Source organism: Sphaerulina musiva, assembly GCF_000320565.1.
Source record: "Sphaerulina musiva SO2202 unplaced genomic scaffold SEPMUscaffold_7, whole genome shotgun sequence".
In the NCBI taxonomy this organism is placed as follows: domain Eukaryota; kingdom Fungi; phylum Ascomycota; class Dothideomycetes; order Mycosphaerellales; family Mycosphaerellaceae; genus Sphaerulina; species Sphaerulina musiva.
In genome coordinates, this window is record NW_016017389.1 from 1,049,601 (window position 1) to 1,074,902 (window position 25,302).

Here is a 25,302-nt window from a genome sequence, read left to right on the forward strand (position 1 = left end):
TGGTACGTGTAACGATTGGAGGTCATGCATCTATAGAGAATCTGTAAGCGCGCACGAGAACGTGATGACATCCTTCTCATGCCATACGACTACGATTATTTTCATCGCACCAAGCTCCCATCAATGGGCGGGCGTCAAACAAATCTGTTGCACCGGGTGGAGCAACGATTAAACAAATCATGCACTGTCGTCGGAGTGATTGGGACTAGAATGCTTGGCGAAGTTGCATGTGGGTTCTCTTCTCCACATTTCCACTACATACCTACCTCCTTACATGTACTCTACCTACGTCTCCATTGTACAATCTAACGTTGATCAACTATACCTGCTTCCTGTCAGACTCTGTTGCTGAAATGCGCTACCAAGACAAGTTCCCAGATGTGCACTGGATCTGGAAAGGAGGTATCTCCTATGTGTTTGAGGTTCATCCTCGTATTGTGGTGAAGGTCCCAAAATCAGGGGAATTCGAGAGAGAGCAATTTCAGAAAGAGCTCGACATATATAATATACTCTCCCGTTCTCCTCCGTGTGCTTTCCTGGTACAATGCTTCTACAAGGCGGATAAGGGCATATTTCTCGAATACATGCGGGGCACGACCTTCCGCAATATTCAGATAGTGGGCCTTACTGACTACCTCACCAGATATATCCCTCCACTCCAGAATGCAAGATCACCAGATTAGGGACGATCGACATGAGGTGGTTCTTAGTGTCAAGAAGCTAGAACCCCTTGCCCTTCGAAAGCAATGGATGCACGATCTCACTCAGGCTGTTGCGTTCCTTGAATCCCTCAATCTCGCGCACGGAGATCTTCGACCCGAGAATATCCTCCTTGACGGTGACCGATTGAAGCTCTCTGACTTTGATTGCACAGCAGAAATTGGAGCACAATTCGAAGCTTGCATGCCTCCATACGGGAGAATCCTCAACAGCAGCGAGGCAGAATACGGAAATTGCGGATCTTCCGGCTGTCTCGGCCCTCGAACAGAGCAATTCGCTCTCGGTTCGATATACTATTTGATCAATTACGGTTTCGAGGTCTATGGGGATCAGACGCTGACCGAGGACCATCGAGAGCGTGGACCCATGATAGTCCATCTACTGCAGCACATGGAACTCCCAAAACTGACTGGCGACTCGTCCATCGACTCCATCATCGACAAATGTTGGCACAACAAATATCCTACGATCGCAGAATTGGCAACTGACACTGCTGCCCTTCTGCTGGGTTGCAAATCGGCGGCAATCACCCAGGAAATGGCAAATGGCCAACAGCAGTTTGACTCCAGCGGGAACATGAGTGGCGGCGATCTGACCAAAGAATTCCTGACAAACAAGGCATTCTGTGAGAGTTTGGAAAGGCAGGGGCTTCTCGACCTGCTTTCCGCCAACGATCCCGAGAAACTGGGATTTCGATTTTCGTGGTACAGATATCATTCCTAAGCGTGCAATGGCAACCTCTGCAGTTTTACGAAATGTGGAAAGTGAACGCTCCAGTTGTCCACTTGTCTAGAATTACTAAAGCGAGGGAACAAGCGTACCTCCTAAGGTAGACACCAGTGTCGGCTGGCGCTGCTCACACAGATGAGGTCTGCGACCCCACAAAACGGCAGAATTCAGTGAAGCGTAAAATAATGAAACAGCGCATTCCAAACGCACCCATTCAATCATATCTCTCGCGATTATAGACGGATAGGTAAGGGTTTGGATGCGAATCAGCAGAGTCCTTTATAGCCAACCAGAGATCAAAGGCGCCAGCACGCTTGTTTGAGGACTTTGAAGGTTGAAAATCTTTTGTGTTTGTCTGTAAGAGTGTGAACTTGACGAGATTGTTCTGCTCATAGACGTGGCTACCTCCTACCTCCATCACGTACCGTTCAATGTCAGCTGATGATATACAAAAATGAGTGCATAATGACTCATCCCGGGCTTGTAGCACAGTGGTAGCGCGCACGCTTTGCAAGGGACAGGGCGCAGACCCATCCAAATTGCTGCGTGAGGTCTTGGGTTCGATCCCCAACTGGTCCAATGAGATCGCCTCGTCTTTCTTGAGTTAGATGCTCTTGTAAGCAGTTTCTTCTTTTGACCTTTTTTTTGTTAATCTTTGACCAGAATACCTGAGGTGACTGACGATGGGTAGGTAGGTAGTCCTTTTGCGCTATCTTGTAGGAAGTTGGTTGGTTACTTTGTTTGGGTATATTGGGATATCACAGCAAAGCTCTATCTATGTAGAGGAAGGTACAGACAGCTCTCGTGGGGTCCATCATTCGTGCAAGTGTATATGCGCAATTGTGATGGTTTCTACAACTTCGCAAAGGCCACAGGGACGCTTCCTCCCATCTCCACCAGAGTGCTCTTATTTTGTACCCAGTTGTCAAGCCCTCTCCGACCATTCTCCACACCTAGGCCACTCAACTTCCAACCACCGACTGGCATCTCCGCAGGGGATTCTCCCCAAGTGTTGACCCACGTGATGCCCGCCTCGATCTGGGCAACCACCTTGTGACCGAGATCGATGTTCTTGGTGAAGACACCCGCCGCCAGACCCATACTGGTGTTGTTGGCACGAGCAATCAGAGTGTCGAGCCAGTCGTTAGCAGAGTCGTCATATGGTAGGATGCACATCACGGGACCAAATATCTCGTCCGTCGCGATGAGCATGTCGTCTGTGCAATCTGTGAAGACCGTAGGCTTGACCCAGTAGCCATCTCCAGACGCGCCAGTGGGCTTGCCCGGGCCACCATAGAGGAGCTTCGCCTTGTCGGTGTCAATGGCATGTTTGATGTATTGATTGACCTTCTTATAGTGCGTTTCGCTGACTAGTGGTCCGAAATTCGTGTTGGGGTCGAAGACGTCTCCCGCTCGCACATTGTCCATTTGACTGATGAGCAATGTTTCGAACTTGCTCTTCATGGATCTGGGCACAAACACACGTGTGCCATTCGTGCAGACCTGGCCGGTGGAGAAAAAGTTGGCCATCATAGCACCATTGACAGCATCATCCACACCCGCGTCAGGCAGAATTATGCATGGTGATTTTCCGCCGAGCTCCATGGTCACATACTTCATGCCTCCTGCAGCTGCCCCGGCAACTTTCATGCCTGTGCTGACTTGTCCAGTAAAGGACACTTTCTTGATGTCGGGATGGCCCGACAGCATGGCTCCCACGTCACCGGCGCCTTGTACAACACTGAAGACTCCCGGGGGTACTCCAGCTTCCGTATAGATCTCCGCCAGCTTCAGGGCATGTAGTGGAGTGAATTCAGATGGTTTGTAGACCATGCAGTTCCCAGCAGCGAGACATGGCGCGGACTTCCACAACGCTATCTGAATGGGATAGTTCCATGCTCCAATTCCCGCACATACTCCCAGGGGCGCTTTTGTCGTATAAATCCAGGCGTCTGGCCGTAGCTGAGTGGTTTCGCCGTTCAAACCTCCAGAAGCAATCAAATTCGCATAGTACTCCAGCACATCTGCGCCCGTGACCACATCGACCACGCTGGTTTCGGAAAAGGCCTTTCCCGTATCGTGAGTCTCGATCTTTGCCAGATCATCATTTCGCTCTCTGAGCAGTGCTACCGCTCGTAATAGGATGCGCGATCGTTCCATGGGTGACATTGCGGACCATTTCGGAAAAGCATTCTTGGCAGACTTGATGGCGGCATCCACGGATGACTTGTCTGCTTTGCATATGTCGGCAATGGGTCGTCCAGAGGAAGGGTCAATGGTCTGAAATGTGTCTCGCGTGGTGTGTCGTTGGCCTCCATAGTAGAGGGGTTGCTGTTCGTAAGGCGCCATAGTGGTGCTGGAGGGTGAATATGGGTGATGGGTACCTTATTGAATGTGCAGAGGCTCCCGTCGGCGGTCGGGGAGTGCAGCGCAGCAGGATAAATGAAGCCGTCGACCTCTAGAACATGATGCGGCAGAGAAGCAGGCCTGGCTCACAGATCACAATAGCGGCGGAAGCTGTAAGCGACTGGCGAGGCTGGGCTGACGACGGCACCACAAGTGGAGGTGAAGTGCAGTTTGGTGGCGATCACAAAAGTCCGGCTGCGTGCACTAGAACTAGTAGGGCTTCTAGGTCTTCTAGTGCTATCTTAGCCATGGGCATTGGCAGCGTGTCTATCCAATCACAAGGAGTCCGCACAGTCGCGAAAAATTCATGGATGGACACGATAAGTGACGTCGTGGATTGACGCTATACCCAGGAAGTCCCAGCAGTTCATCTTCTCGCCGACATCCATCCGCCATCCCTAATTCCCTATGATGGTCTGGGTGGGACACGAGGTTGTGGCTCTTGCGCAGCCGCGTCTCACCGCGGGCGGGCGGCCGCTACCTTATTCTCTGCGAGCGCGGCGGCGACCAGGACATTGATAGCAGAGCAGTTGGCAGAGCAGCATGTGGGCTGCTGGTGGAGCTGTCTGGCTCGTGCCATTTTCCATTTATTCTTCCCTCCTCCTCGACTTCCTTCTCATCCTCCTCTGAGGCCACCACTCTTCTGTCTCCCTCTCCATCTTCTGCCTCATTCTTGACGAATTAGTCCCTTCTCGCCTGTATGTGCCTGTGAGTGCATCTTGTCACCACCCACCCTCTCTCGCTCCCGGCAAAAAAAACAGAGTCGAGCCTACAATACCACCACACCTTCGCCCATCCCCACCGACTCCCCAATATGAGTGCAAGCGGCACGACCAACGAGCTGAATGCTCAGGACGTGAACAGCTATGACTTTATCATCGTCGGCGGTGGCACGGCCGGATGCGTGGTCGCGTCGCGGCTGTCCGAATACCTGCCGGATAAAAAAGTTCTGCTGATCGAGGCCGGACCTTCCGACTTCATGGACGATCGCGTGCTGCTGCTAAAGGACTGGCTCAACTTGCTGGGCGGCGAGCTCGACTACGACTACCCCACCACCGAACAGCCACACGGCAACTCCCACATCCGCCACTCGAGAGCCAAAGTCTTGGGCGGCTGCTCGAGCCACAACACCTTGATCAGCTTCCGCCCCTTCGAGTACGATTGCAAGCGCTGGGTCTCACAAGGATGCACGGGCTGGGACTTCAAGACATTCACGAGGATTTTGGACAACATTCGCAACACGGTGCAGCCAGTGCACGAACGGCATCGGAACCAGCTGACCAATGATTGGGTCGAGACAGGCTCCAAGGCCTTGGGCATCCCCGTCGTTCACGACTATAACAAGGAGATCCGCTCGACGGGCGCCCTCCACCCTGGCATTGGTTTCTTGTCCGTTTCATACAACCCCGACGATGGCAGACGCAGCAGTGCCAGCGTGGCATACATCCACCCGATCCTGCGAGGAGACGAGAGGAGACCGAACTTGACCATCTTGACCAATGCGTGGGTGAGCAAGGTGAATGTGCAGGGCACCAAGGTGTGCGGTGTGAACATTACGCAAAAGGACGGCACCAAACACACCCTCACTGCAAAGCACGAGACCATCCTTAGTGCGGGCGCGGTCGACACACCGCGCCTGCTCATGCTCTCTGGCTTGGGTCCCAAGCAACAACTAGCAGACCTCGGCATTGAGGTGGTCAAGGATCTCCCGGGTGTGGGCGAGAACCTGCTCGATCACCCGGAGTCCATCATCATGTGGGAATTGAACAAGCCTGTCGATCACGAGATGACCGTCATGGACTCCGATGCGGCCATCTTCATTCGCCGGGAAGTGAAGAATGCGGCAGGGAATGATGGCGATATCATCGACATCATGGCACATTGCTACCAAGTCCCATTCTCCTATAATACCGAGCGTCTGGGCTACGACGTGCCCAAGGAGGCTTTCTGTGTGACACCAAATATTCCACGCCCACGATCGCGTGGCAAGCTCTATCTCACAAGCAAGGATCCCAGCGTGAAGCCCGCTCTGGACTTCCGTTACTTCTCTGACCCAGAAGGGTACGATGCAGCAACCATCGTCGAAGGCCTCAAGGCTGCGCGCAAAATCGCCGAACACGCTCCATTCAAAGACTGGCTCAAGCGCGAAATCGCGCCGGGGCCCGCGATCCAGTCTGATGAAGACCTGAGCGAGTACGGACGACGTGTTGCACACACCGTCTACCATCCCGCAGGTACCACGAAGATGGGCGATGTCAAGACCAACCACATGGCAGTCGTGGATCCGGAATTGAAGATTCGTGGACTACAAGGCGTCCGAATTGCGGACGCGGGTGTCTTCCCCGAGATGCCCTCCATCAACCCGATGCTGACAGTCCTCGCGATTGGTGAGCGATGTGCGGAGATGATTGCTCAGCAGCATGGCTGGACAGGACTCGAGCGTGCGCGCTTGTAGACGGGAGTGGCCGATTCCGACCATGTCATGACATGAGTGAACGTTTTTTGATGCTGTACACATACAAGCAAGTTGCGATACCCATATCACGCAATCTATAACAGAACTTACCTAGCTGACCTAACCACGCCTGTGCTATCGTCTCCTCCAGCCGAAAACTCCCGCCCCACTCGCAAATATTGCCTGCTCATCATGCAATCCGTCCGTCTCGCTGCCTCGACCTCCCACGGCTCGGACAGCGAGCGTCACAGCGGAGAGATGATGTTGGCGCGTGTAGGTACATGTACCCATGTACCTTACCTTGCTTTACCTTACCTGTAGGTACCTTATTTACTGCCTGTATTCGTCCGTCTACACTGGATTCTCAGCAACTAGACTCAACCCTTCCATCTTCCTTCCGATTGCCATCTATTGAATATTCCCGAAACATCCAAATCATTACCTTAGGTTCCTATTATGTCAAAATTTGAAAGCTACCAGGTAGGTACCTATCGGACGGAGTGCTGTACTACGAGATCAAGATATGCAGCACAGTGTTTGGCACTACGCTGTCAGCAATACCAATATATACCTTACATATCACAGTCGGATGCCGCCTTCTCTTTTCACACTTCCCATGAGCTGGCGAATTCCTCAGTATCTTGATTGACAAACTTGCCTCAAGTGCGCTGCCGTCTTTCTCCGCATGCCTTCACGACGATGCTTACTCCCATCTGCTCATTGTGCACCGAAACGCCATGCTATGCAATTGAGTGCAGATCCCAACGCTCCAAAAAGAACCCATGTCCATGTTCGAAATCTCTGATTACGCATTATCGCCCACCGTTTGCTGTTACGGAGTCAGTAACGCTGTCCGGTGTTCTCCCTCTCGGCACTCTTGATCGCGAACTTACCACTAGCCAATCCATCCCCTCATTCACACCCGCTCCCGTGACGGCCGAACACGCCATAATACTCCAGTTGCGGTCTTTCAACTCTCCCAACCGGAGCACCTCACTAATCTCCCCTGCGCCCTTGGCGCCCGGACTGTCCTGTTTATTCGCAAAGACCAACAAACTCGCATCTCGCAACTCCTCCTCTTGCAACATGGCCCGCAGCTCCTCCCCCGCAGTACCCAATCGTTCCGTATCGCACGAGTCAATCACGAAGACGACCGCGGCAGTATTACTGTAATAGCATCTCCAGTACGGTCGTATACTGGTTTGTCCTCCCAAATCCCAGACATTAAAGTTGAGGTTCTTGTAGGTGACGGATTCGACGTTGAAGCCGATGGTCGGTATTGTCGTGACCACTTCGCCGATTTTGAGACGGTAGAGGAGGGTGGTTTTGCCGGCGTTGTCGAGGCCGAGAATGAGGATTCGAATCTCTTTTTTGGTCCAGATGAGTTTGGAGAAGAGAGAGAGAGCACCACCCATGCTTGGACACAACCGAGAGAGTGACTCAAGATGATGGTATGACTGGAGAATGCCCGGTTTCAGTGGTTTTGTGGTGGTAGCGGCGTTGGTGTAATGTCACAGTATGTCTTTTTCACTTCAAAGAGGTTGTTCTCATGTCCCTTGCTTCCATGCGGTCTGGCATATGAACAGCTGACGAGACGGGATATGACGAGCTGTGTCCTGTCGTACCTGCACTTTTGCCGATCTTGGCTTTCCCGCTTAGCTCCTCCTTCTCCGGCCCACATAAAGGAAGCGGTAAAATCTTCCACCTTTGTCGTTTCACCTTCCCTTCCACAACACCGACCGCATCATCTTTCCGACATGCACCACGGCCTCTGAAGGCGCGTGCAGCCAGTCTGGAGTCTCAGCGGATCGCCGAGCATGATAAGCGCGATGTGTCCAAGATGATCGGGCTGCCGTGGATCGAAGCTACCTACAGGTACATCGCGGGTGGAAATAACACTCGGGCGATATCACAGCAACAACAACCATATCAGCCGGGCCGTGATGGAGCATAACATGATGTTACTGACTTGCATACGGGGCTCACAGCAAACAGACCTGGTACGTTGTCTCTCTCTCTCTCTCTCTTGCTCTCCCTCCACTAGCACTCCTTCATATGATGATTTTCACTTCAAACGATAACTTCTGAGCTCGTCGATGAAGTATTATAAAAAGAATTCAAGCTCAACAGTCTGATTTGAAATCTTACTGCGCACACATGCATGTTCGGACAACACTGCTTATTCACGTATACTAATTCGTGTGTTTAGACATAGTTTCCATCATAGCGTCCTGTACCTACGTCTCGGCTTCGAGCGATTCTCACCTACGCCTCGTCCAGATGTGCAGGTCACATCGTGTTGACCCACATCATCTTAGGTTTCCTACCCCCTCCGGAATCATACCAGTTAACTGCCAGAAGTCCACATGGCCCTGCAATATTGTAAGTCTCAGTCCTCCCGTCCAACACAGAACAATCCGGCCGAGCCCTCTCTTGCAATGATGAAAGATCATATCAATTACAGTTATCCCTGTCTGAAGATTACTGTTGAGAACGTATTCACACTCTGAAACTGCATCCTTTTTCAAAATGCCATCAACGTCAATACATCGCTGTGTGTGCAGAGGCTGACGTCGTTTGCAGAGATGTCCATGATTACATACCTAGGCGTATTCACACAGAAAATTAGTCCTGTTCAAACTTCCTACGCTGCAAGTGGAGGACCGCGCTGCTAGATCATTCGTCTGGTCCTTGGAGTGGCTCTCCTCCTAACAGGAACTGCCCTTGGTGAGAATCGGTGTCAATTGCTAGGCAGGGTAGAAGATGCTGCATTACGACAAGACTTGCACAGCAGAGAAACGTGATACAAGGAGAATGGTGGCCGACGTCTCTCGATTCGCTTACTACCTACACACTATTCAGGACCATCCGCAGTCCCCTCCGCAACAGAACATTCTCCAAACTAGCGTCGTGCCAATCTTTGTTTCTGTACCGCGACTCTACTGACTGATATCAACGAAGCAGTCGCCTTCGTCGTCAAGCGCATCTGGTGCGGGTGCGACGGAATTGGTGGTCCATTCTGTGGGATGAGAAGAGAAATCAAAACACAATAACAAAGTAAAATGGGAAAATGGGCGAAGGCAGTCGCCTGACGGGCATGTTGGAAGTCCACCCTTTTTCAGTCTGTCACCAAAAGGCCGAGTAGAATCATCCCATGTCCAGAGAGCAACTGACAAAAGAAAAGGGGTTTTTTTTTCGGTCTTCACTTCTGTGACGGACCACAGATATTGTCCAGTCTTATTCTCTTCCGTCATCAGAGTTGAGTGTGCTTCTCAGCTCCCCAAATCAGCAGCATCCGCAAAACCAAAAAGAGTGTGCCTTGAGGATGTAGACAAAACATTAGTCATGGTGTTCCATGAGTGGGAGAGTTGAAGCTGTTTCTGCACCGTGGAGGTGTTAGAATCAGACTGATTCAGCTCGTGTTCGTGAAAAATCCAGTGCAACGCCATGTCATCCAGTGAGCGGGGTGAGTCGAACAGGCAGTCTTGTTGTTTTTGTGGATTTTAACTTGGATGAGTTGAGAGTTGACTTCGTATTTTGATGCGTTCGAGTTGCATCGAGCCTGCTTATGCTCTGCAGACATCAATTCACTTATTGAGATCGGGAGACCGGGCGTTGCTGTTGGCACCAAAATGGTTAGTAATGTGGCTCTGAGTGTTCGATCGAAAAGGTGCTGCCTCAGCGCCGACCACGCTCAATGCCTCACGATACCGAGGTGTACACTACACACAGCAGGGAGAAGAGTGGTCAACGAGGCGAACAGTGAGAAGGTTGGACTGACCCCAATTCCACGACATCATCAATGTGATTCGACATTGCAACAAACAGGTCGAAGAACATCTGCGTGCCGCCCTTCTCCATCTCCAACTGCATTGTGCCGCTACGCTTGAACGTCTTGCGGCTGCGGATGATGAGTGCGAGGTAATGAGCGCGGAGACGGGAGTCGCTGGGAGGCGTATTCGCATATGCAAATTTGGCGCTGCGCAAAAGGGTAGCCACATCGATACCAGACTGCAGGCCTTGCTTTCGAAGAGCGAGGCGCTGCAGTTCTGGCAGACCCAGCTTCAGTGCAGTGCAGTAGACGACTGTGTCTCGGAGGACGTAGTCGCCCACGCCGTGATGGTAAATTGAAGCGGACTCATTCAGACTCCATGGTTTCTTGGGGTCGGTATTGTCCACGCGGGGAGACATGGACGTTGTTGGGTTGGTCAGGTCTTCCGTGTCCTCGAGCGACCATGTATTTCTCTTCCTATCGTGGACAAGTCGAGGATAGTAGTCGCCCTTGTACAGGTATTCGAGGACGGCCGAAAAGGCCTCTGGCTCCTCGTCTGGCAGAGAGACTCGTCGCTGGCCAGGAGATTCAAAGAATTGGTCACGACACGCCTCGGCGAACCACGGCGAGCGCGACAGCACATCTTCATGCGCGGCGAAGAGACGCTGGTCCTTGCCCACTACTATCGTGACGATGGCAGAATTGAGCTTCGGCGACGCCACCGAACCTATCGAAGGCGATGTGTCGGGAGTTGCAGCATCGTTGATCTTCTCGCGGAGTCTCTGCTTGACGTCGTCGTTGAAGGAACGCTTGGAGATCTTCCTCGGCTTGCCAGTGCGCTGCTCCTTCGAGACGAAGGATCTCTTGAAGCCGAACATTGTGGGCCGGGCGGGTGATCGATAGCGCGCGTCCTTCACTTTGTGCTTGACTGGTCTCCAAACGAGCGATGGGGGATTCGGATGTGTAGAGATCAGGTAACGAGCGTTTCGTGTAAGGTAGGGTAGAAGGAGGGGGGTGGTTTAGAGGATCGACGCGCGGTGCATGGGGAACAAGACGCGTTCAGTAAAGTACGCGCGCCTGTTTGACGTTGTCTGCAGCGGTGACGAAGAAAGGGAAGAGAAGACAGGGCGGGGGGGATCTCTCTTATATAGGTATGTACCTGGTACCTTACCTACATGCAGTACCTGACTACCTGTACCTGTACCTTCTGTCTCCGCTGGGTCGCTAGGCGCCAGTGGCCCAATGCGGCCTCAGACCCTCAGTCAGTCATGCGCGTGGCTGGTGCTGGAAGGCTCACGAGGGCGGGAAACCGGATTGTTGTCAGCGGCCAGCCTATAAAAAGATTCTGGTATTATTGTTATTATTACTGGTTCTGGACAGGTTGCATGATGCGGCCAGCACAGCCTGGCTACGACTGTCAGTAATAGTGTAATACAATACCACCTCAGGCAGGGTCAGGTATGATGGCCTGAGGCTGCTGTTCAACGGGCGAACATTGACCTACAAGGCTGCAACGACGTTGGGTAGAATCTAGATAAGGTATATATAACCGTTGGACACCTACTTCCTGTGATCGCCAGGGAACGCGTCGGCGTATACGACTTGTCATTGGGCAGTCTGCCGAGCGGGCTGCCATGCTCCTTAGCTCCTACACTCGTCTCCTGTATCGGTGCCTGAAGATGACGCTGCGGCCGAGTCCACTTGCTCAGTGCTGTCACAGTGTCAGAACTGTCAGTGACCAAGCTCTTTTAGGTACTTACCTACCTTACTCCTCCTCCTCACAGGACGGTTTTTCACCTCCCAAGCTTCTTCAGAAGGCTGTGCAAGAGTAGGCAATCACCTTCCTGAGACTCTCCTTCCCTTCCTTTTTCTTTTGAACCCGTTCACCTTTCAGGTTTCCTTCAAATATATTACCTGTCTGCGCGCCTTCCTCGCTGCCTTTGCTTTCCCCCACCCACCTCCCCTCCCCGTCTGACAAGAACAACTCACGCAATCAGAGAAAGAGGCCGCCGCTCCTTATACCATTCAGCCAATATGGCGAACAAGCGGATCATGAAGGTGTGCCGCATCTGTGTCTCGAGCGCGTAAAGCTGTATGCTGATGGACGATGCAGGAATTCCAGGAAATCACTGGCAATCCGCCCACGGGATGCACCGTGGGACTGCAAAAGGAAGATGATATGAATGTATGGGATGTGCACATGGAGGGCCCCTCAGATTCGCTCTACGCTGTGAGTCCCTGTCCCTCGACATTGTCTCGAGATCCATTCAGCAGCGGCTTGGGCTGCCCGAGATCCGCCAACCATTTCCCGTGCCCACCCAACGTTATAACGTCCGCCGACGAGCTAACACGTCACCTTCCACGCAGGGCGGCCGATTTCACATCGTCATCACGCTCCCCAAAGAGTACCCCTTCAAACCACCAACCCTGTCCTTTCGCACCAAAATTTACCACCCCAATGTGTCCAACGACGAGCGCGGCGCAATGTGCTTGGGTATGCTCAAATCAGAAGAGTGGAAGCCTCCGAACAAAATCAAGGAAGTGCTGAGCTTGGTGAGAGCTACTCTGTCAGAGCCACAGCCGGACGACGCTGTGGAGCCCAGTATCGCGGACAATTTTAAAAACAACAATGCGGATTTTCAGAAGCAGGCCAAGGAATGGGTAAAGAAGTATGCGAGTTGAGGGAGGCTCATGGAGGATATTTGCTCTTCGTAGCATCACGAGACTGGGCTGCACCGCGGCAGGCGCTGCCAGAGAAGCCGTGCACACTGTGAAGACGGCCATTGCGACTCACGACGACATAGCAATGTGATACATACATGTACGGCACTGCACTGCACTGCACATATGAGTGCAGAATGCCTGGCTGTCCGGAAACATGGAACCTACCTACTTCGTCCCGGTTGTGAGATCGATGACGTGCCATGGATCTTTGACTGACCATTTTTGCTCGCGACTCCGAAGCTGTGCCAGCACCGTAGAGTGCTCGAGCGTCTCAATAGTTCACTATGAAACAGAAGTTAATAGTGCGCAAGATGACCGACCGGGTATCATTGATATTGCCCCTCACACCACACACATCGAGGCACTGATCCGATGCTCAAGTCCAGTACCGTAGACGTTTGCCCGTGAGACATGTTTGGCACTCCACGTTGGGCCTGACGCCAAGACGTGCGGTTCAGCACCAGACGTTTTGCTTTCAGGAGTGTCAGTAAATGTTCAACGTATTGGGCTAGCAGTATCCTAAGCTTTCGGCCTGGTTCGTCCGAGCAAACTGGAGAGCAGCAGATCGTCATGATGAGATCGCTTGCGTGGGCAAGCTACGGAGATAGAAGTTTCAGGTGAAAAAGGCCGGTCCCTTAGAGTAGTGTGCACACATGGCACATGCTGTGCAACGCAGGGGCAGGACTGCTCGACCGAATGCGTATATAGATGATATATAATCGAGCGGGGACAGTGTGCCATGCACGTCTGAAAGAGGACGCCGCATCTGTTTGTTGTTGTGTTGTTGTTGTTGCGACATTGTTGTTGTTGACTTGTTGTGGTGGTGTCAATGCTCGCAAGGTTCCGGCTCTGCTGACGTCGAACACAATCTCGCTGACGGGGATCCCATGCGGCATCCTCTTGAGGGAGATTGACATTGAGTGGAGCTTGCCCTTGCCAGACACGACAGAGAATACGGAAGCTGAGAAAGACGGCGACGAAGACGACGACGACGACGCCGACGACAACAACAACAAAGAAGGAGAAGAAGAACAAGAACAAGAACAAGCAGCACCAGCACAAGGGTATCCACGGCAAACTGATCAGTCTCACACGTGAGAGTCGCACAATCACACGCGCGACGACAAGAGGGGCCTCGAGGGACGACAACCAACAAGATGAGGGCGAGTGGAGGACGCCATCGTAGTGGAATTGACATCCCGTCGACGACTTGTGCTACACCTTCGTGTGCCACGTTACACCACGTTCAATAATTGCTAGGCCACCAGCAGAAACAGAGGAGCGGCAGTGTCGCTGGATGCGTGCATCATTCACACCATAAAACCTATACCACACCCGTCTGCACTGGTTTGTAGCGGCATCATGCCCTCCCACATGGTCGAGGACCAGCAGCGAGCATGGCAACCAGAGCACACTCTGTCTGTGGCCGAAGCTCTCCAGGAAGCCATGGATGATGGAGCTGCCTATGACCGCCCGGAACAGCCTCGAACCATGGGATCCTTCAGCCCGCGCGATATGCCTGCCCCCGAGCCACATCTGCCACTGCGCAAATCGTCCGCTGCAAACCGCATGCAGGCGAGGAAAGGGCCTATTCCGAAGCCCATCTTTGCGCCCACCCACCACCACCAGGTGCAAGGGTTTGGTCCCAGCCCCGTGCAGCCTGTGCCGTGTATCGATCAAGTGCAAGCCAGCTCAGTACACGCCTTCTCCAAAGAGCAGCGGGTTCCATACAGACCTGCAATGGCTGTGCTGGAGAGCCAGCAGCAAGTCCTGCCATATACCAAAGACCTGCCACAACTCCCGCCTGATGCTGCTCAAATACGATATCGCTCGCCCTCGAGCCCTGTGCAATCACTGAGCACAGATCATGCCGACTCTCCGGCCTCGTCCTCGATCCGAAAGAGGGCCAAGAGTCTGAAACACACCAAAGTCGCCGGCGATGGGCTGCGGAACATCAGGAACAGAATATCAGGCAGGGCCCGAGCAGGACAGTCCCACAGTTCTCCAGGTATTCTGACGCCAGATACTCATTCCAGTAGTAAAGCAAGTCCTGCTGTGCCGGACAACGAAGTGCGAGATTCTTTTCGTTCTGCACTGACGAGCCATTCCAGCTTCGGCAATGCCAGCAGTGTTCTCACCACGCAGACCACGCATACGAGCTTGAGCTCCACCACTGACAATGACTTTGTGAGGATCAGGACGACGGACTATGATGAAGGTGGCCTGACAGACCTGGACATGAGCGTTGACGATGTTCTGGGCATGTATGAGGATGGTTTTGAGTCTGGTACTGGAAGCCTACGACCTTCACCCCGTCCCAGCATGCAGAGTGCTACTAGGCCAAGCCTGGACGCGAGACCTGGCTCAGCGCGCCCTGCTCAGGTAGCAGCAAGGACCAGCGCTGACAGACGATCCGTCAAGTCCCTCGACAGACCACATTCACAACCGAGAGCGTCCACTCTGGCACCAGAACGTCCGAATGCTGCACATCGTCGCTCACACAGTGCAAGCATCTTGATCGTGGGTGTGAAGCGGGCTTCTCTTCGTGGTATCAGCCCAGCCCTACCGCTTGCGGCTGCTCAGCCTGGTATAGAAGAAAGCTCAGCAGAACAGATTGTCCCTGCGCAGAGCCTCGGCTCGCGACCTCCAACAGTCGAGCCAGATGTTCCTCCCCGCGACAGGTATGGATTTAAGAAAGTCTCGCACTATGTCACCGCGAGGATGTACGATGACTGGAACAAGGACTATAGTCAATATCTGGAACGGAGGAGAAAGAAATGGTATGCCATGATGCATCAATACGGTTACGAGACGGAACCTGCAATACGATTCCCGCAGAAGAGCGAGAAGGTTAAGCGCTATGTACGCAAAGGTATCCCGCCCGAATTTCGAGGTGCAGCATGGTGGTATTATGCACGTGGTCCGCGAGAGTTGGCCAAGAACCCATTTATCTATAGAGAGCTCACAGACCGGGTGGACAATGGCGCTTTAACTGACAACGACCGAGAGCATATTGAGCGCGACCTGCACAGAACATTTCCCGATAACGTGCGCTTCAAACCAGACCCCACGACTATGCATGACGCACAGGCTGGTGCTGGCGGCGGTACGACTACGAAAGAGGGCAGCAATCTGAAGGACGAAACATTGGCGACATCAGCCGACACCTCTGAGACCGGCTCTCCGGAGAGTGCGGCCAAGAAGAAGAACAAGAAGCGCCATACCGACGAGCCCGAGACACCCATCTTGCAGTCCTTGCGCCGAGTGCTCCAAGCCTTTGCCGTCCACCGACCAGAAGTTGGTTACTGCCAGTCTCTCAATTTCATCGCAGGCCTCCTGCTCCTCTTCCTCAGCAAAGATGACTCCGATCTTGAAGAAGCCGAAACAAAAGCTTTCATCCTCCTCAACATCGTCACAACTCAGCATCTGCCCAGCACTCATGGCGTTTCCCTGGAAGGCGCAAACATCGACATTGGAGTGCTCATGTCGTGCATTCGAGATTCCCTTCCGGCAATTTGGAACAAACTCGACGATCAAAAAGAGCTGAACGCCATCGGAGCTGCCGCAACCATGGCAGGTGGAGTCGGCGGTCTCCGTCTTCCCACAGTAAGTCTTGCTACGACTGCTTGGTTCATGTCGCTCTTTGTCGGCACGTTACCGATTGAGTCTGTCCTGCGCGTTTGGGACTGTCTCTTTCTCGATGGATCGAAGACACTCTTCCGAATCGCATTAGCGATCTTCAAGCATAGCGAGGATCAAATCCTGAGAGTGTCTGATCCCATGGAGATCTTTCAGGTGGTACAGAGTGAACCTAGAAAGATGTTGGACATCAACACTTTGATGGACTGCTGTTATAAGAGACGAGCGGGCTTTGCGAGTATTAGTCAAGATATCGTGGAGCGGAGGAGAAGAGAGCGGAGACAGATTATGCAGGAAGGGATGATGAAGCAGGGCTTGGCGGCAAAGAGCGATGATATGGTGCGAAGGATGAGGACGAGATTACGGACGAGAGGTGGAATGAGAGTGGCAAGCTGAAATGTTTGAAATCAATCCCTTATGTTGTCGTTTGAAATTGCCAGAAGAAAAGCGAGGCGTCGTAGCGTTTCTGTCAGTCTTTTGTCGTGGTCGGGTCGCATCACCCAGATCCAGGTGTGTGGCATTCTCTTTGGTATTATGAGGACAGAGGCATTTTTTTTATCATCTATATATTATACACATGGGAGGTCATGGAGACCAGAGCTTTTGAAAAATGTCAAATGCATTTCTCTACAAATCAAGATGATGATGATGGCAATAACGATAATAATCGTACCTAGTACATCGTACCTTGCTTGAGCAGTAGCCGTGTCTATCGCGCCGTATCTATCTCCGTACCTTATCTATTTCTCAATTGCCTACCTAGTAGGTAGATATCTCTATCTCTATCTCTATCTCTTAATTACCTCAGGTAGGTAGGTATTTCCATCTCCGAGCCTATTTCTTAATCGTATCGGCAGGCATCTGACGAATCTCTATCTCTATCTCAAAGGAGGGAGGCAGTAGCGAGGGAATATACCTACCTACCTAGGTAAGCAAGGAATATTGCGTTGGTACGTTGCATTCTGCTTTTAGGCAAAATCTGGTATTCTACTATTTATATATTTTTTTTGCTCCCGCCGCGTATAATTGCCCAAAAAGAAGAAGAGAGAGAAGGGGGAGAAATATAGAATAAAATAAAATAAACAGGAAAAGGAAAAGGAAAGGAAAGAATCAAGCAAAAGAGGTTTTATCGATTTCACAATTCATACGTTTCCATTTCATTCATTCATTCCATTCATTCCCTTCATACACATCTAAGATACCGATAGATCGCTCTGGTCCTGTCTGGTCTGTCCGTCTCACGCGAAGTTTTTTTTTCAATATTAATACCAAAGAGTTATTAACAGTCAAAGCATTAGGTAGGTAGGTACCTTTCAGACGAACCATCACAGCCCAACTCAACTCAACTCAACCTCCGTCCTATATGTAAGTTGTTTTTTTTTGTTATATTCTTCTTTTTATTTCCTCTGACTCTAGAATTGACATGATTGTGACGCGATCTCCCCCCCCCCCCTCTCTCTGCTTGCTACCTATGTGAGGCAGGAAGGGAGGGTGGGAGCAAGGGAGATCGAATGTAGGTAGGTAGGTAGGTAGATAGGTAGGTAGGTCGTGGAAAGGCTCTGTCTCTCTCTCTTTCCTCTTCTCTGTTCTCTCGCTCTTCTCTCATCTTCTCTCGGCGCTGCTGCTTTTCTCACCTCTTCGATCATAGGAGGGGGAATAGGCGCCCTCTTGGCAAGAAAAGCTAAGGTACTCTTTCATTGTCCGAGACATCTTGAGAAAGAGAGAGAGAGACAAAAGTCTTGCGGGTGCGGCGGCTTTTCGGGGGCTTTGTTGCCGTTGTCCTTACTCGAATACCAAGGTATGTAGGTAGGTAGGTGGACTCTTTTCTTCAGAAAATCTTTGCCATGGCGTTGCGGTGGGGGGCGAATGATGGATGCTCCTTCTTTCTCTTGGGAATTGTTCTTGTTTGTATCGGCTCATGGAGTTTCATGACGATGATGATGATGACCATGGAAAATTATAGGAAGTGGACAAGTATATGAGGGGCAGTAACCACATATGTTCTTGCTGGGGCTCGGGCACGGGGAATGCGGTTCGGTCAGGCCTGGAGAGGTGGTTGACAGGAAATCAGGTCTGCTCATCAAGCAAGGTTGCGCTTTGAGGTCGGCCAAGTCGAGCTTCGAGGGTGGTCTGTGCACACAGATGGCAGATGGGATGGTCGTGTGCTGGCGCGAGGGAGAGCGAGTTGCGTTTCCCGTGCCGACCATGTGCCCCCGCAATGAGTAAGTAGTAGTAGTACATCATCATCAATCTTGTTCCAGGTGAGGCTCGACCGGATATTCGGTCTCGTCTTGTGCACTTCGGGAGGGGGGTGGCAAAGTCATGGCTCAGGGAAGTCTTCATCCTCATCTTGACTCGGACAATAGCTTGCACAGCTGGGAGAGATGGGGCTCTTGGGTTGATGATAAACGGGCAGAGGATGTGCGTGAAGTTCCAGAGCGGGAGGCCTCGGTGACTTTTCTGGGGGGTAGAGACTCGCCCGACGCAGGTGGGAAAAGTTGGTGCTCTCCCTCACGCCGTGCGATCGAATCTCGTGCGCGTCGAGCCGTACACCGGAGCGTGTGTTGTAGTAACTTTGGTCAAATGATAGCGAAGGGAACAACCTTGACATGAGTCCTTTCAACGTCGGTATACACTATATGAACATATCATGGTGAGTAAAAGACGGGAGACAAGACAAGTTGGGACCAACACGTACCGAGCAGATGATGCCGGCGTACACTTCCATGGCGGACCATATTGCGGCTTTTGGGTTATCCCACGACACGTCGCTGGTTTTGGACATGATGTATATCGCAGGCAGTCGTAGGATGGAAAGAATGCAAGTCAATCCTCCGAGACAAAATAGCATCATGAGGATGAGCTTCTGTCGTTTCGGGAAGGGCAACGCATTGAGCGGCGCGATGGGTAGTATGGTCGTGCATATGTCTGTGAAAATGTTGAGGCCCGCCATCGAGTACCTGGTGCCCGTGTCAGCTGAGCACTGCATGTACATACCGTCCGTGCTGATCGATGATATGCTCACCCCACTGCTAATCGGTTCAGACATGTTCCATTGCTCGGTAGTGACCAAAATGCACTGACGGGTTTACATAAGAAAATGGTCACAACGACCCCGTAGATGGTCACGCCCGTATTCAGTGCCATGGTCACGTAGCACGCGATGCGCCATTTCTTCACGGTGAAGAAACGCAAGTACTGGAAGAGAATGGACATCTTCACGGTGCCTAGGGCCAGAGCGTAGATCCAGGCTGAAGTCCAGAACCACTTCAACGACCCTTCCATATGCCAGTGGCTGAGACTTGCAAAATGTCGTCCCATGCCATGTGATACTGCAAGGCCATCAGCATGAACCAGCGTCTTCGACTCACATGAGCTCGTGGGATTGTCCTACCTTGCTTTACCATGCAGACGGTCAGTAGGACTGCCAGAATCTGATCATGGTCAGCAGAGTCGAGCCATGGTTTGTTTGCTGTGCTTTCACTTGCCTGCCCGAGCACGATCAGGTAGTCATCGACTCCGACACTATTCGTAACCCTCATTCGCGTGTACAGTCTTGCAATCGTCAACAAGCCGGCGAGACTGCAGAACAAGATGGTCGATACCACGACCGCAGTGCCAGATGAATGTCCGCCCACTGCTGCCGCCATGTTGAAACACTGGGCCAAGACTCTCCCAACGAGACTGTGATTCGGGACTTGGGGATATAATAATCAGAATATAGCTGCCAGGCTCGTCTGCATGCTCCGCTTTCTCGCTTGGCAGTATAGTGAGGTAGATGCTTCATCTTGTTTGAGTTCTGTGTTGTGTGCCTGACGCGGCCTGTACAATAGGATATCACAAGCGAGCCGTACTTTGACACAGGCCCACAGGGGATTGAACACCCCCGTTAGGGCATGTGAGATCCTGTACATGTAGCATACACCTGTCCCTGGTACCCTGAATCGCCCGTGACCACCCTTAGGGCAATCATGCATGCTTGCGCACGCAGGCACCGTGCCCATGTGGCAAACGTCAAAGAGAAACTCACAGACGTCTCTTTTTCGAAATCGAATACCTTATCGTTGCAGTATTATACTGGCTGCGTCTTCTCGCTCAATCAGGGCAAACGAGGGTGCCTAGTAGCAAGGTTCGTTCGCATCGAATAGTCCGATTCTGCCTGGCTGTGAACAGCCGAGAACCTAAGTACCTCCGTAGTGAACAGCTCTCCCTGTCCCTTGCGGGCCAGAACGCTCTCCATCGACCCATCGAGTAGGAGGTATGTGGACATCCCAGATCTCGGCGCCAGACTCCTGCGGTTGGTTCAAGAGTAGATGTTACAGGTAGACAGTCAGCCGTCAGCATGATGAGCAAACGGCTACTGAGAATGTGATGAGTAGTGCGATTCGTTCGTATTATTCGGTGCTATAGTAAGTACCTATGTATTCCTGGGGGACGATGAGCAAGCGCTGACTGGTAGAAGGCGTGGAGAGTGTGCACATTGTTCCTGTAGGCCTCTTTGAGATGGCAGAGTACCTATACCTTATGATGATAGGGATTAGGGAGTGTGAGACGGCAACTGTACACGTCGCAGACTACTGAGAATAGTAATTACACCAACCGCCAGACTCACCTTTAGATTGCTGCTCTCCACACCATCCTGGAATCCTTGCTTGCTTCCCCAACATCGATAAAGCATCGCCATCTTGTCAGGCCTTCTGACTTTACTGAGCCAAGAGAGCCAAGAGAGCCTGGAGTGCCTAGATAAGCGCTCTCTCTCTCTTGCCAACGTGCGGAGTAACACTACATGTATGATGTACCTACTATGCCTTCAGTGACCGGCAAAGGAGATTTGGTGGTGGGCAAACAATGTCGAAGGAGAGGCCATACTCCTGTCTGGCTACAAGGCCCGTATCATGATACCTAATGGAAGAAGTGTTATCCAGTGTCCCTTGATTCTTACCGTAGAGATATACCTAGGCTGGTGACTCGCTCGTTGCTCTCCTTCTCCTCCTTCTTCTCCCCCCCTTCTCCCCCTCTCCCCCCTCCTCCTCCCCCTCCTCCTCCTCCTCATCGGCGGCGGCGGCGGCGGGCTCGGGTTTCTGCATTCGTCAATCGTCTACATTCCTGTACGTCATCAGCAGCAGCTTCAGAGCTTCATAGGTACATGTATACACGCTTCTAGAACCCCTCAACAACAGCCTGAACAGCCCTAATCGATTTGTATCCGATCCTGGACCTTTCAACCTTGCACAGACCAGATTCGCACTCAACGCCTGTACAGTCCCTGCTCGACACTTTTGTTTGCCGCCGGCCTGCAGTGTCAATCACATCATACCGCCAACACCACCACCACCACCATCGTCATCATCATCATCGTCACGGTCCACCATGCCCAAATCCGCTTGCTTCGATGTTCTGGGAACATGTTTCGACTTCCAACCCGCCATAGACACCATCGAAGCACGTTTGGGCTCCCAACTCCGCACCGTATCCGCAGACTCCAAGTCTCTCTTCTTCAGTTGGTTCTACGCCGCCCAACGAGACTTTACCTACGCATCCGTGGCGGGGAACTACACGCCCATCGCTCAGATTCTCAAACTGACCCTGCGACGCGCATGTGCGGTTGTCGATCTCCCCTTGGATCGCGTCTCAGATGAGGATGTGGAAGCCGTCATGGCGCAAGTCCGCGCGTTGGTGGCGAGACCGGGGTTGAAGAAGTGCTATGATGGGCTGCGAGAGGCCGGGTGGGATGTGTACGGTGTGACGAATGGAGGCAAGGAAGCGAGTCTCCAGTACTATGCGCTGGCGGATGTGGAACTGGATGCGGATCATCTGTTGAGCTGCGATGAGATTCGCGTCGCGAAGCCGGATGCAAAGGTGTATCAGAATGCACATTCGTGGCTGACGAAGCGTGGTGTGGGAACGGAAGGGGATGGGGATCGATGGTTTGTTGCTGCGCATGCGTGGGATTTGATTGCTGCGCGGAAAGCGGGCTTCAAGACTGCCTATTTGTATTTTGAGGAACATGATCCGGTGACGGACGTGTTTGGCACATTTGACATTTATGCGAATGATATGGAGGAGTTATTGGAGAAGTTGAAGGCGGTGTAGATGATCCATCTCGATGCTGGTCCACATCAGGCATATCACAGGTCAAGAGTCCAGTGGTATACGATTCCTGAGTCGACAATAGCCACTACAGTCAGGGCTTTCCCCCCCTCGGCCATCATCTTTTAATATATACCTGGTCATGAGGAGTAACAGAGTCGCGATCCCTTCTCTGAGTATAGCGTAACAGAATATGTCTCTGACCACAGAAGCCCGTCAGTTGATAGATATGCCATCTTACTTCGGCCTGTAGATTCATTAGCTCTGCAAGATTAATTGAATACAACGTAACCGTGCGAAGCTCTCGGCGATATATTCGAGGCAGGGCTGCAGTATACAGTAACATAAGTGAGGTGGTTCGGTAGCAGAACAAACCTCCTGGGAGGTAGTGGTACCTCCTACAGTACCAAGTTCTAAACGCGCCAAGGCGCCAGTTTGAAGCTCTCATTGCTCTTGGCTGGAGCTTCTCTCAAAGTCCTTCCTCTCTAACTGCTCATCACCAACACGACATGTCCTGGCGATAGCAGCACCACCTCAGTATCAATCACACTGCACCTCACCCGGCGTCGCCAGTCTCCAAACATCATGTCCGACCGCAGCGTGTCTCGCGGACGTTCGCGCACGCCCGGCCGACCAGCGACGGCCGCCAGCGAAGATGCGCGTGCTCGATCGCGTTCCGCCCACCTGAAGAAGCGCGACGACGGCAGCCTGAGTCCCTCCCGCACCCGCGATAGATCCATGGACTCGCGCAGCAGAAGTAGGAGCAGGGGCAGGGGCAGGAGCATGAGCAGGTCGCGCACTCCAGACAGCGCCCGTAGCGGCTCGAAATCGCCTGGTCCGCCGCCTCCACGCTCCGCCAAAATTGTCATCGAGAAGCTCACCAAGAACGTCAACGTGTCGCACTTGCGCGAAATCTTCAGCATGTACGGCAGCATCTCTGACTTGGAGATGCCAATGAATAAGCATTTCATGACGAATCGCGGGATTGCCTATGTCCTGTACACCCAGCCATCCTACGCCGAAGCTGCCATTAGCAACATGCACGAGGCCCAATTGGACGGCGCGTTGATCAGTGTCAGCATCGTCCTGCCGAGACGCAGGTTCAGCCGAAGCCCACCACCCATGCGCCCTCCTCCAAACCGATTCGGAGAGCCGCACAGGTTCAGAGATGGTCCGCCACCATTGCCAGGCATGAGAGGAGGTAGAGGCGGCGGCAGAGGGGGGAGAAGCCCGCCAAGATATGGAGGTGGTCCGCCTGGACGAGGCGGAGGCCCAGGTGGTTACAGAGATCGATACGAAGAGCCACCACGAGATTCGTACCGGCCACGCAGCTACAGTAGAAGCCGATCTCCGCAGGTGAGGAGGGGAGGCAGAAGTCCATCCTACTCGGGGCGTAGCCGAAGCCCTAGCCGAACGCCCCCACCCAGAGGCAGTCGTGGAGGGCCCAGAGGCGGGCGCAGCAGCAGAGGCGGCGGTAGACGTCGGAGTCGCAGCTACTCAAGCTACAGCAGTAGGAGCAGGAGCCCAAGTAGAGATCGCGGCCGAGGACGGCGATGAGCAGGCTCGAAGTACCTGCATTCCCAGTCGCACGATCAGTGCTCTCAAGTGTGGAGGGCAGTATGAGTTCCGTTCAAAGGGCAGAATGTGTGGCATTCCTGAAGCGCCAAGCGCAAATGCCATGAGAGAAACCGAGACACATCAAGTCCTGCACGAAGCATCATTCGGGGGCCAGGCTCTGTCAGCCTGATATGCAGTGGTGTGATGGGAGCGACTACAGGGCAAGGGCGTCTCAATCGTGCACGAAAGACCCAAATCAGGTCAACGGGAATGTATCGAGAGGACGAAAGAATAACTACAAGCCAATAGGCATTCCCGCGCTCCGTCCCTCTTCCCAGAATCAAGACAAGAAGGCACCACAGCACTCTTTTGACTGCCAGTGACAACACTTTGCTAAGGTCCCACGTTGGTGCTAGAATCGAGGCTACGGCAGTGTGGAGGTGCAGCGGTTCCAGTGACTGTGGCTGGTACACAGCCCAAGCATGTCGAGTAAGCGAAAGGGCCTGCCGAGCAATCCCACTTCTGAAGCATTCACTACTGCGCACAGATTTGGACGAAGCGAGTGCGGCGAACGGCGAAAAGCGTAGTGTGCGGCTTTTCCGACAAAGTATACGGAAGGTGACATGGACATGGACATGGATCGCGCGACGCTCAGCGTATTGATCGTACCGACGTACCCCTTCATACTAGACTAATAGTAATCCTCAGTGTCACCCACAGCGCGGCTGAGAGTTCGACATGGAGAGCGCACTTCATTGCCTCGCCGCAGCGCACTTTGATGGGCTTCCCAATCGTTCTGTTTCCTCTCATCCAGAGTTTTTATACCCCGGAGCCGGGCACAGGCTAACTTTAGTGAGTAACTGAGCTTACCCCTGACAAACAGGCTATTTAGATTTAGACACCAACGCAGGCCGCACGCCTTTGCTTTTGTATGCTTGTGTTGCCAACGCACTGCCGTTTTGTGGAAGACGCACCATACTACTACTGTGTGTGTATATTAAGCCCGAACAGGAGAAGGATATGCGTCGGAAACAAGTACTACTCCTCGTCTACGGCGCCTATGCGGGACGATGCCGCGCAGACGCGAACGAATTTGATCCCCTTTGCAACAGCAAGCTCAAATTCGCCAATGCGAGCGGCGTGGTGGAATACCAACCCGACTTCAATCAAGGAGCGCAAGTGGATCAAAAGAACAACACATCTGGAAAGA

The 25,302-nt window shown here is 52.6% G+C and overlaps 10 protein-coding genes and 1 non-coding gene across 11 annotated transcripts; 7 read left to right on the forward strand and 4 right to left on the reverse strand.

Annotated features, from left to right (window-relative positions):
• The first annotated feature begins 340 nt into the window (after positions 1 to 340).
• On the forward strand, positions 341 to 1,657 carry SEPMUDRAFT_150271 (protein kinase). Its single transcript, XM_016906061.1, has 2 exons — positions 341 to 591; positions 644 to 1,657. The coding sequence occupies exons 1-2, from the start codon at positions 354 to 356 to the stop codon at positions 1,441 to 1,443; spliced, it is 1,038 nt and encodes a 345-aa protein (XP_016759430.1). The 5' UTR covers positions 341 to 353; the 3' UTR covers positions 1,444 to 1,657.
• Positions 1,658 to 1,926: 269 nt separating this feature from the next.
• SEPMUDRAFT_t45 lies at positions 1,927 to 2,028 on the forward strand. Its single transcript has one exon. It is a non-coding gene; the product is annotated as a tRNA-Ala (tRNA).
• Positions 2,029 to 2,172: 144 nt separating this feature from the next.
• On the reverse strand, positions 2,173 to 3,942 carry SEPMUDRAFT_150272 (betaine aldehyde dehydrogenase). The gene has a single exon (XM_016906062.1). It carries the CDS (start codon positions 3,796 to 3,798, stop codon positions 2,302 to 2,304), a length of 1,497 nt encoding a protein of 498 aa, XP_016759431.1. The 5' UTR covers positions 3,799 to 3,942; the 3' UTR covers positions 2,173 to 2,301.
• A 341-nt stretch (positions 3,943 to 4,283) lies between these two features.
• SEPMUDRAFT_150273 (choline oxidase) lies at positions 4,284 to 6,643 on the forward strand. Its single transcript, XM_016906063.1, has 2 exons — positions 4,284 to 6,377; positions 6,462 to 6,643. The coding sequence occupies exon 1, from the start codon at positions 4,670 to 4,672 to the stop codon at positions 6,308 to 6,310; it is 1,641 nt and encodes a 546-aa protein (XP_016759432.1). The 5' UTR covers positions 4,284 to 4,669; the 3' UTR covers positions 6,311 to 6,377; positions 6,462 to 6,643.
• Positions 6,644 to 6,770: 127 nt separating this feature from the next.
• On the reverse strand, positions 6,771 to 7,858 carry SEPMUDRAFT_88764 (ADP-ribosylation factor 1). The gene is made up of 2 exons (XM_016910483.1): positions 7,204 to 7,858; positions 6,771 to 7,139 (listed from the first exon to the last, which is right to left on the reverse strand). The coding sequence occupies exons 1-2, from the start codon at positions 7,723 to 7,725 to the stop codon at positions 7,116 to 7,118; spliced, it is 546 nt and encodes a 181-aa protein (XP_016759433.1). The 5' UTR covers positions 7,726 to 7,858; the 3' UTR covers positions 6,771 to 7,115.
• Positions 7,859 to 9,012: 1,154 nt separating this feature from the next.
• On the reverse strand, positions 9,013 to 11,175 carry SEPMUDRAFT_150277 (uncharacterized protein). Its single transcript, XM_016906064.1, has 2 exons — positions 10,092 to 11,175; positions 9,013 to 9,928 (listed from the first exon to the last, which is right to left on the reverse strand). Exons 1-2 carry the CDS (start codon positions 10,958 to 10,960, stop codon positions 9,898 to 9,900), a joined length of 900 nt encoding a protein of 299 aa, XP_016759434.1. The 5' UTR covers positions 10,961 to 11,175; the 3' UTR covers positions 9,013 to 9,897.
• A 677-nt stretch (positions 11,176 to 11,852) lies between these two features.
• SEPMUDRAFT_150283 (UBC-like protein) lies at positions 11,853 to 13,099 on the forward strand. The gene is made up of 3 exons (XM_016906065.1): positions 11,853 to 12,140; positions 12,196 to 12,312; positions 12,450 to 13,099. The coding sequence occupies exons 1-3, from the start codon at positions 12,117 to 12,119 to the stop codon at positions 12,762 to 12,764; spliced, it is 456 nt and encodes a 151-aa protein (XP_016759435.1). The 5' UTR covers positions 11,853 to 12,116; the 3' UTR covers positions 12,765 to 13,099.
• Positions 13,100 to 13,691: 592 nt separating this feature from the next.
• Positions 13,692 to 17,045, forward strand: SEPMUDRAFT_150284 (RabGAP/TBC). The gene has a single exon (XM_016906066.1). The coding sequence runs from the start codon at positions 14,169 to 14,171 to the stop codon at positions 16,839 to 16,841; it is 2,673 nt and encodes an 890-aa protein (XP_016759436.1). The 5' UTR covers positions 13,692 to 14,168; the 3' UTR covers positions 16,842 to 17,045.
• A 1,720-nt stretch (positions 17,046 to 18,765) lies between these two features.
• On the reverse strand, positions 18,766 to 20,095 carry SEPMUDRAFT_48037 (uncharacterized protein; the record flags this gene model as incomplete). Its single annotated transcript, XM_016909050.1, has 5 exons — positions 18,766 to 19,080; positions 19,144 to 19,405; positions 19,471 to 19,805; positions 19,850 to 19,879; positions 19,946 to 20,095. 5 exons carry the CDS (start codon positions 20,093 to 20,095, stop codon positions 18,766 to 18,768), a joined length of 1,092 nt encoding a protein of 363 aa, XP_016759437.1.
• Positions 20,096 to 21,478: 1,383 nt separating this feature from the next.
• On the forward strand, positions 21,479 to 22,643 carry SEPMUDRAFT_150285 (HAD-like protein). Its single transcript, XM_016906067.1, has one exon. It carries the CDS (start codon positions 21,816 to 21,818, stop codon positions 22,536 to 22,538), a length of 723 nt encoding a protein of 240 aa, XP_016759438.1. The 5' UTR covers positions 21,479 to 21,815; the 3' UTR covers positions 22,539 to 22,643.
• Positions 22,644 to 23,396: 753 nt separating this feature from the next.
• On the forward strand, positions 23,397 to 23,618 carry SEPMUDRAFT_24015 (uncharacterized protein; the record flags this gene model as incomplete). Its single annotated transcript, XM_016908379.1, has 1 exon — positions 23,397 to 23,618. A coding segment is annotated over one exon (222 nt), but the record flags the coding sequence as incomplete, so codon positions are not given.
• Positions 23,619 to 25,302: the final 1,684 nt, after the last annotated feature.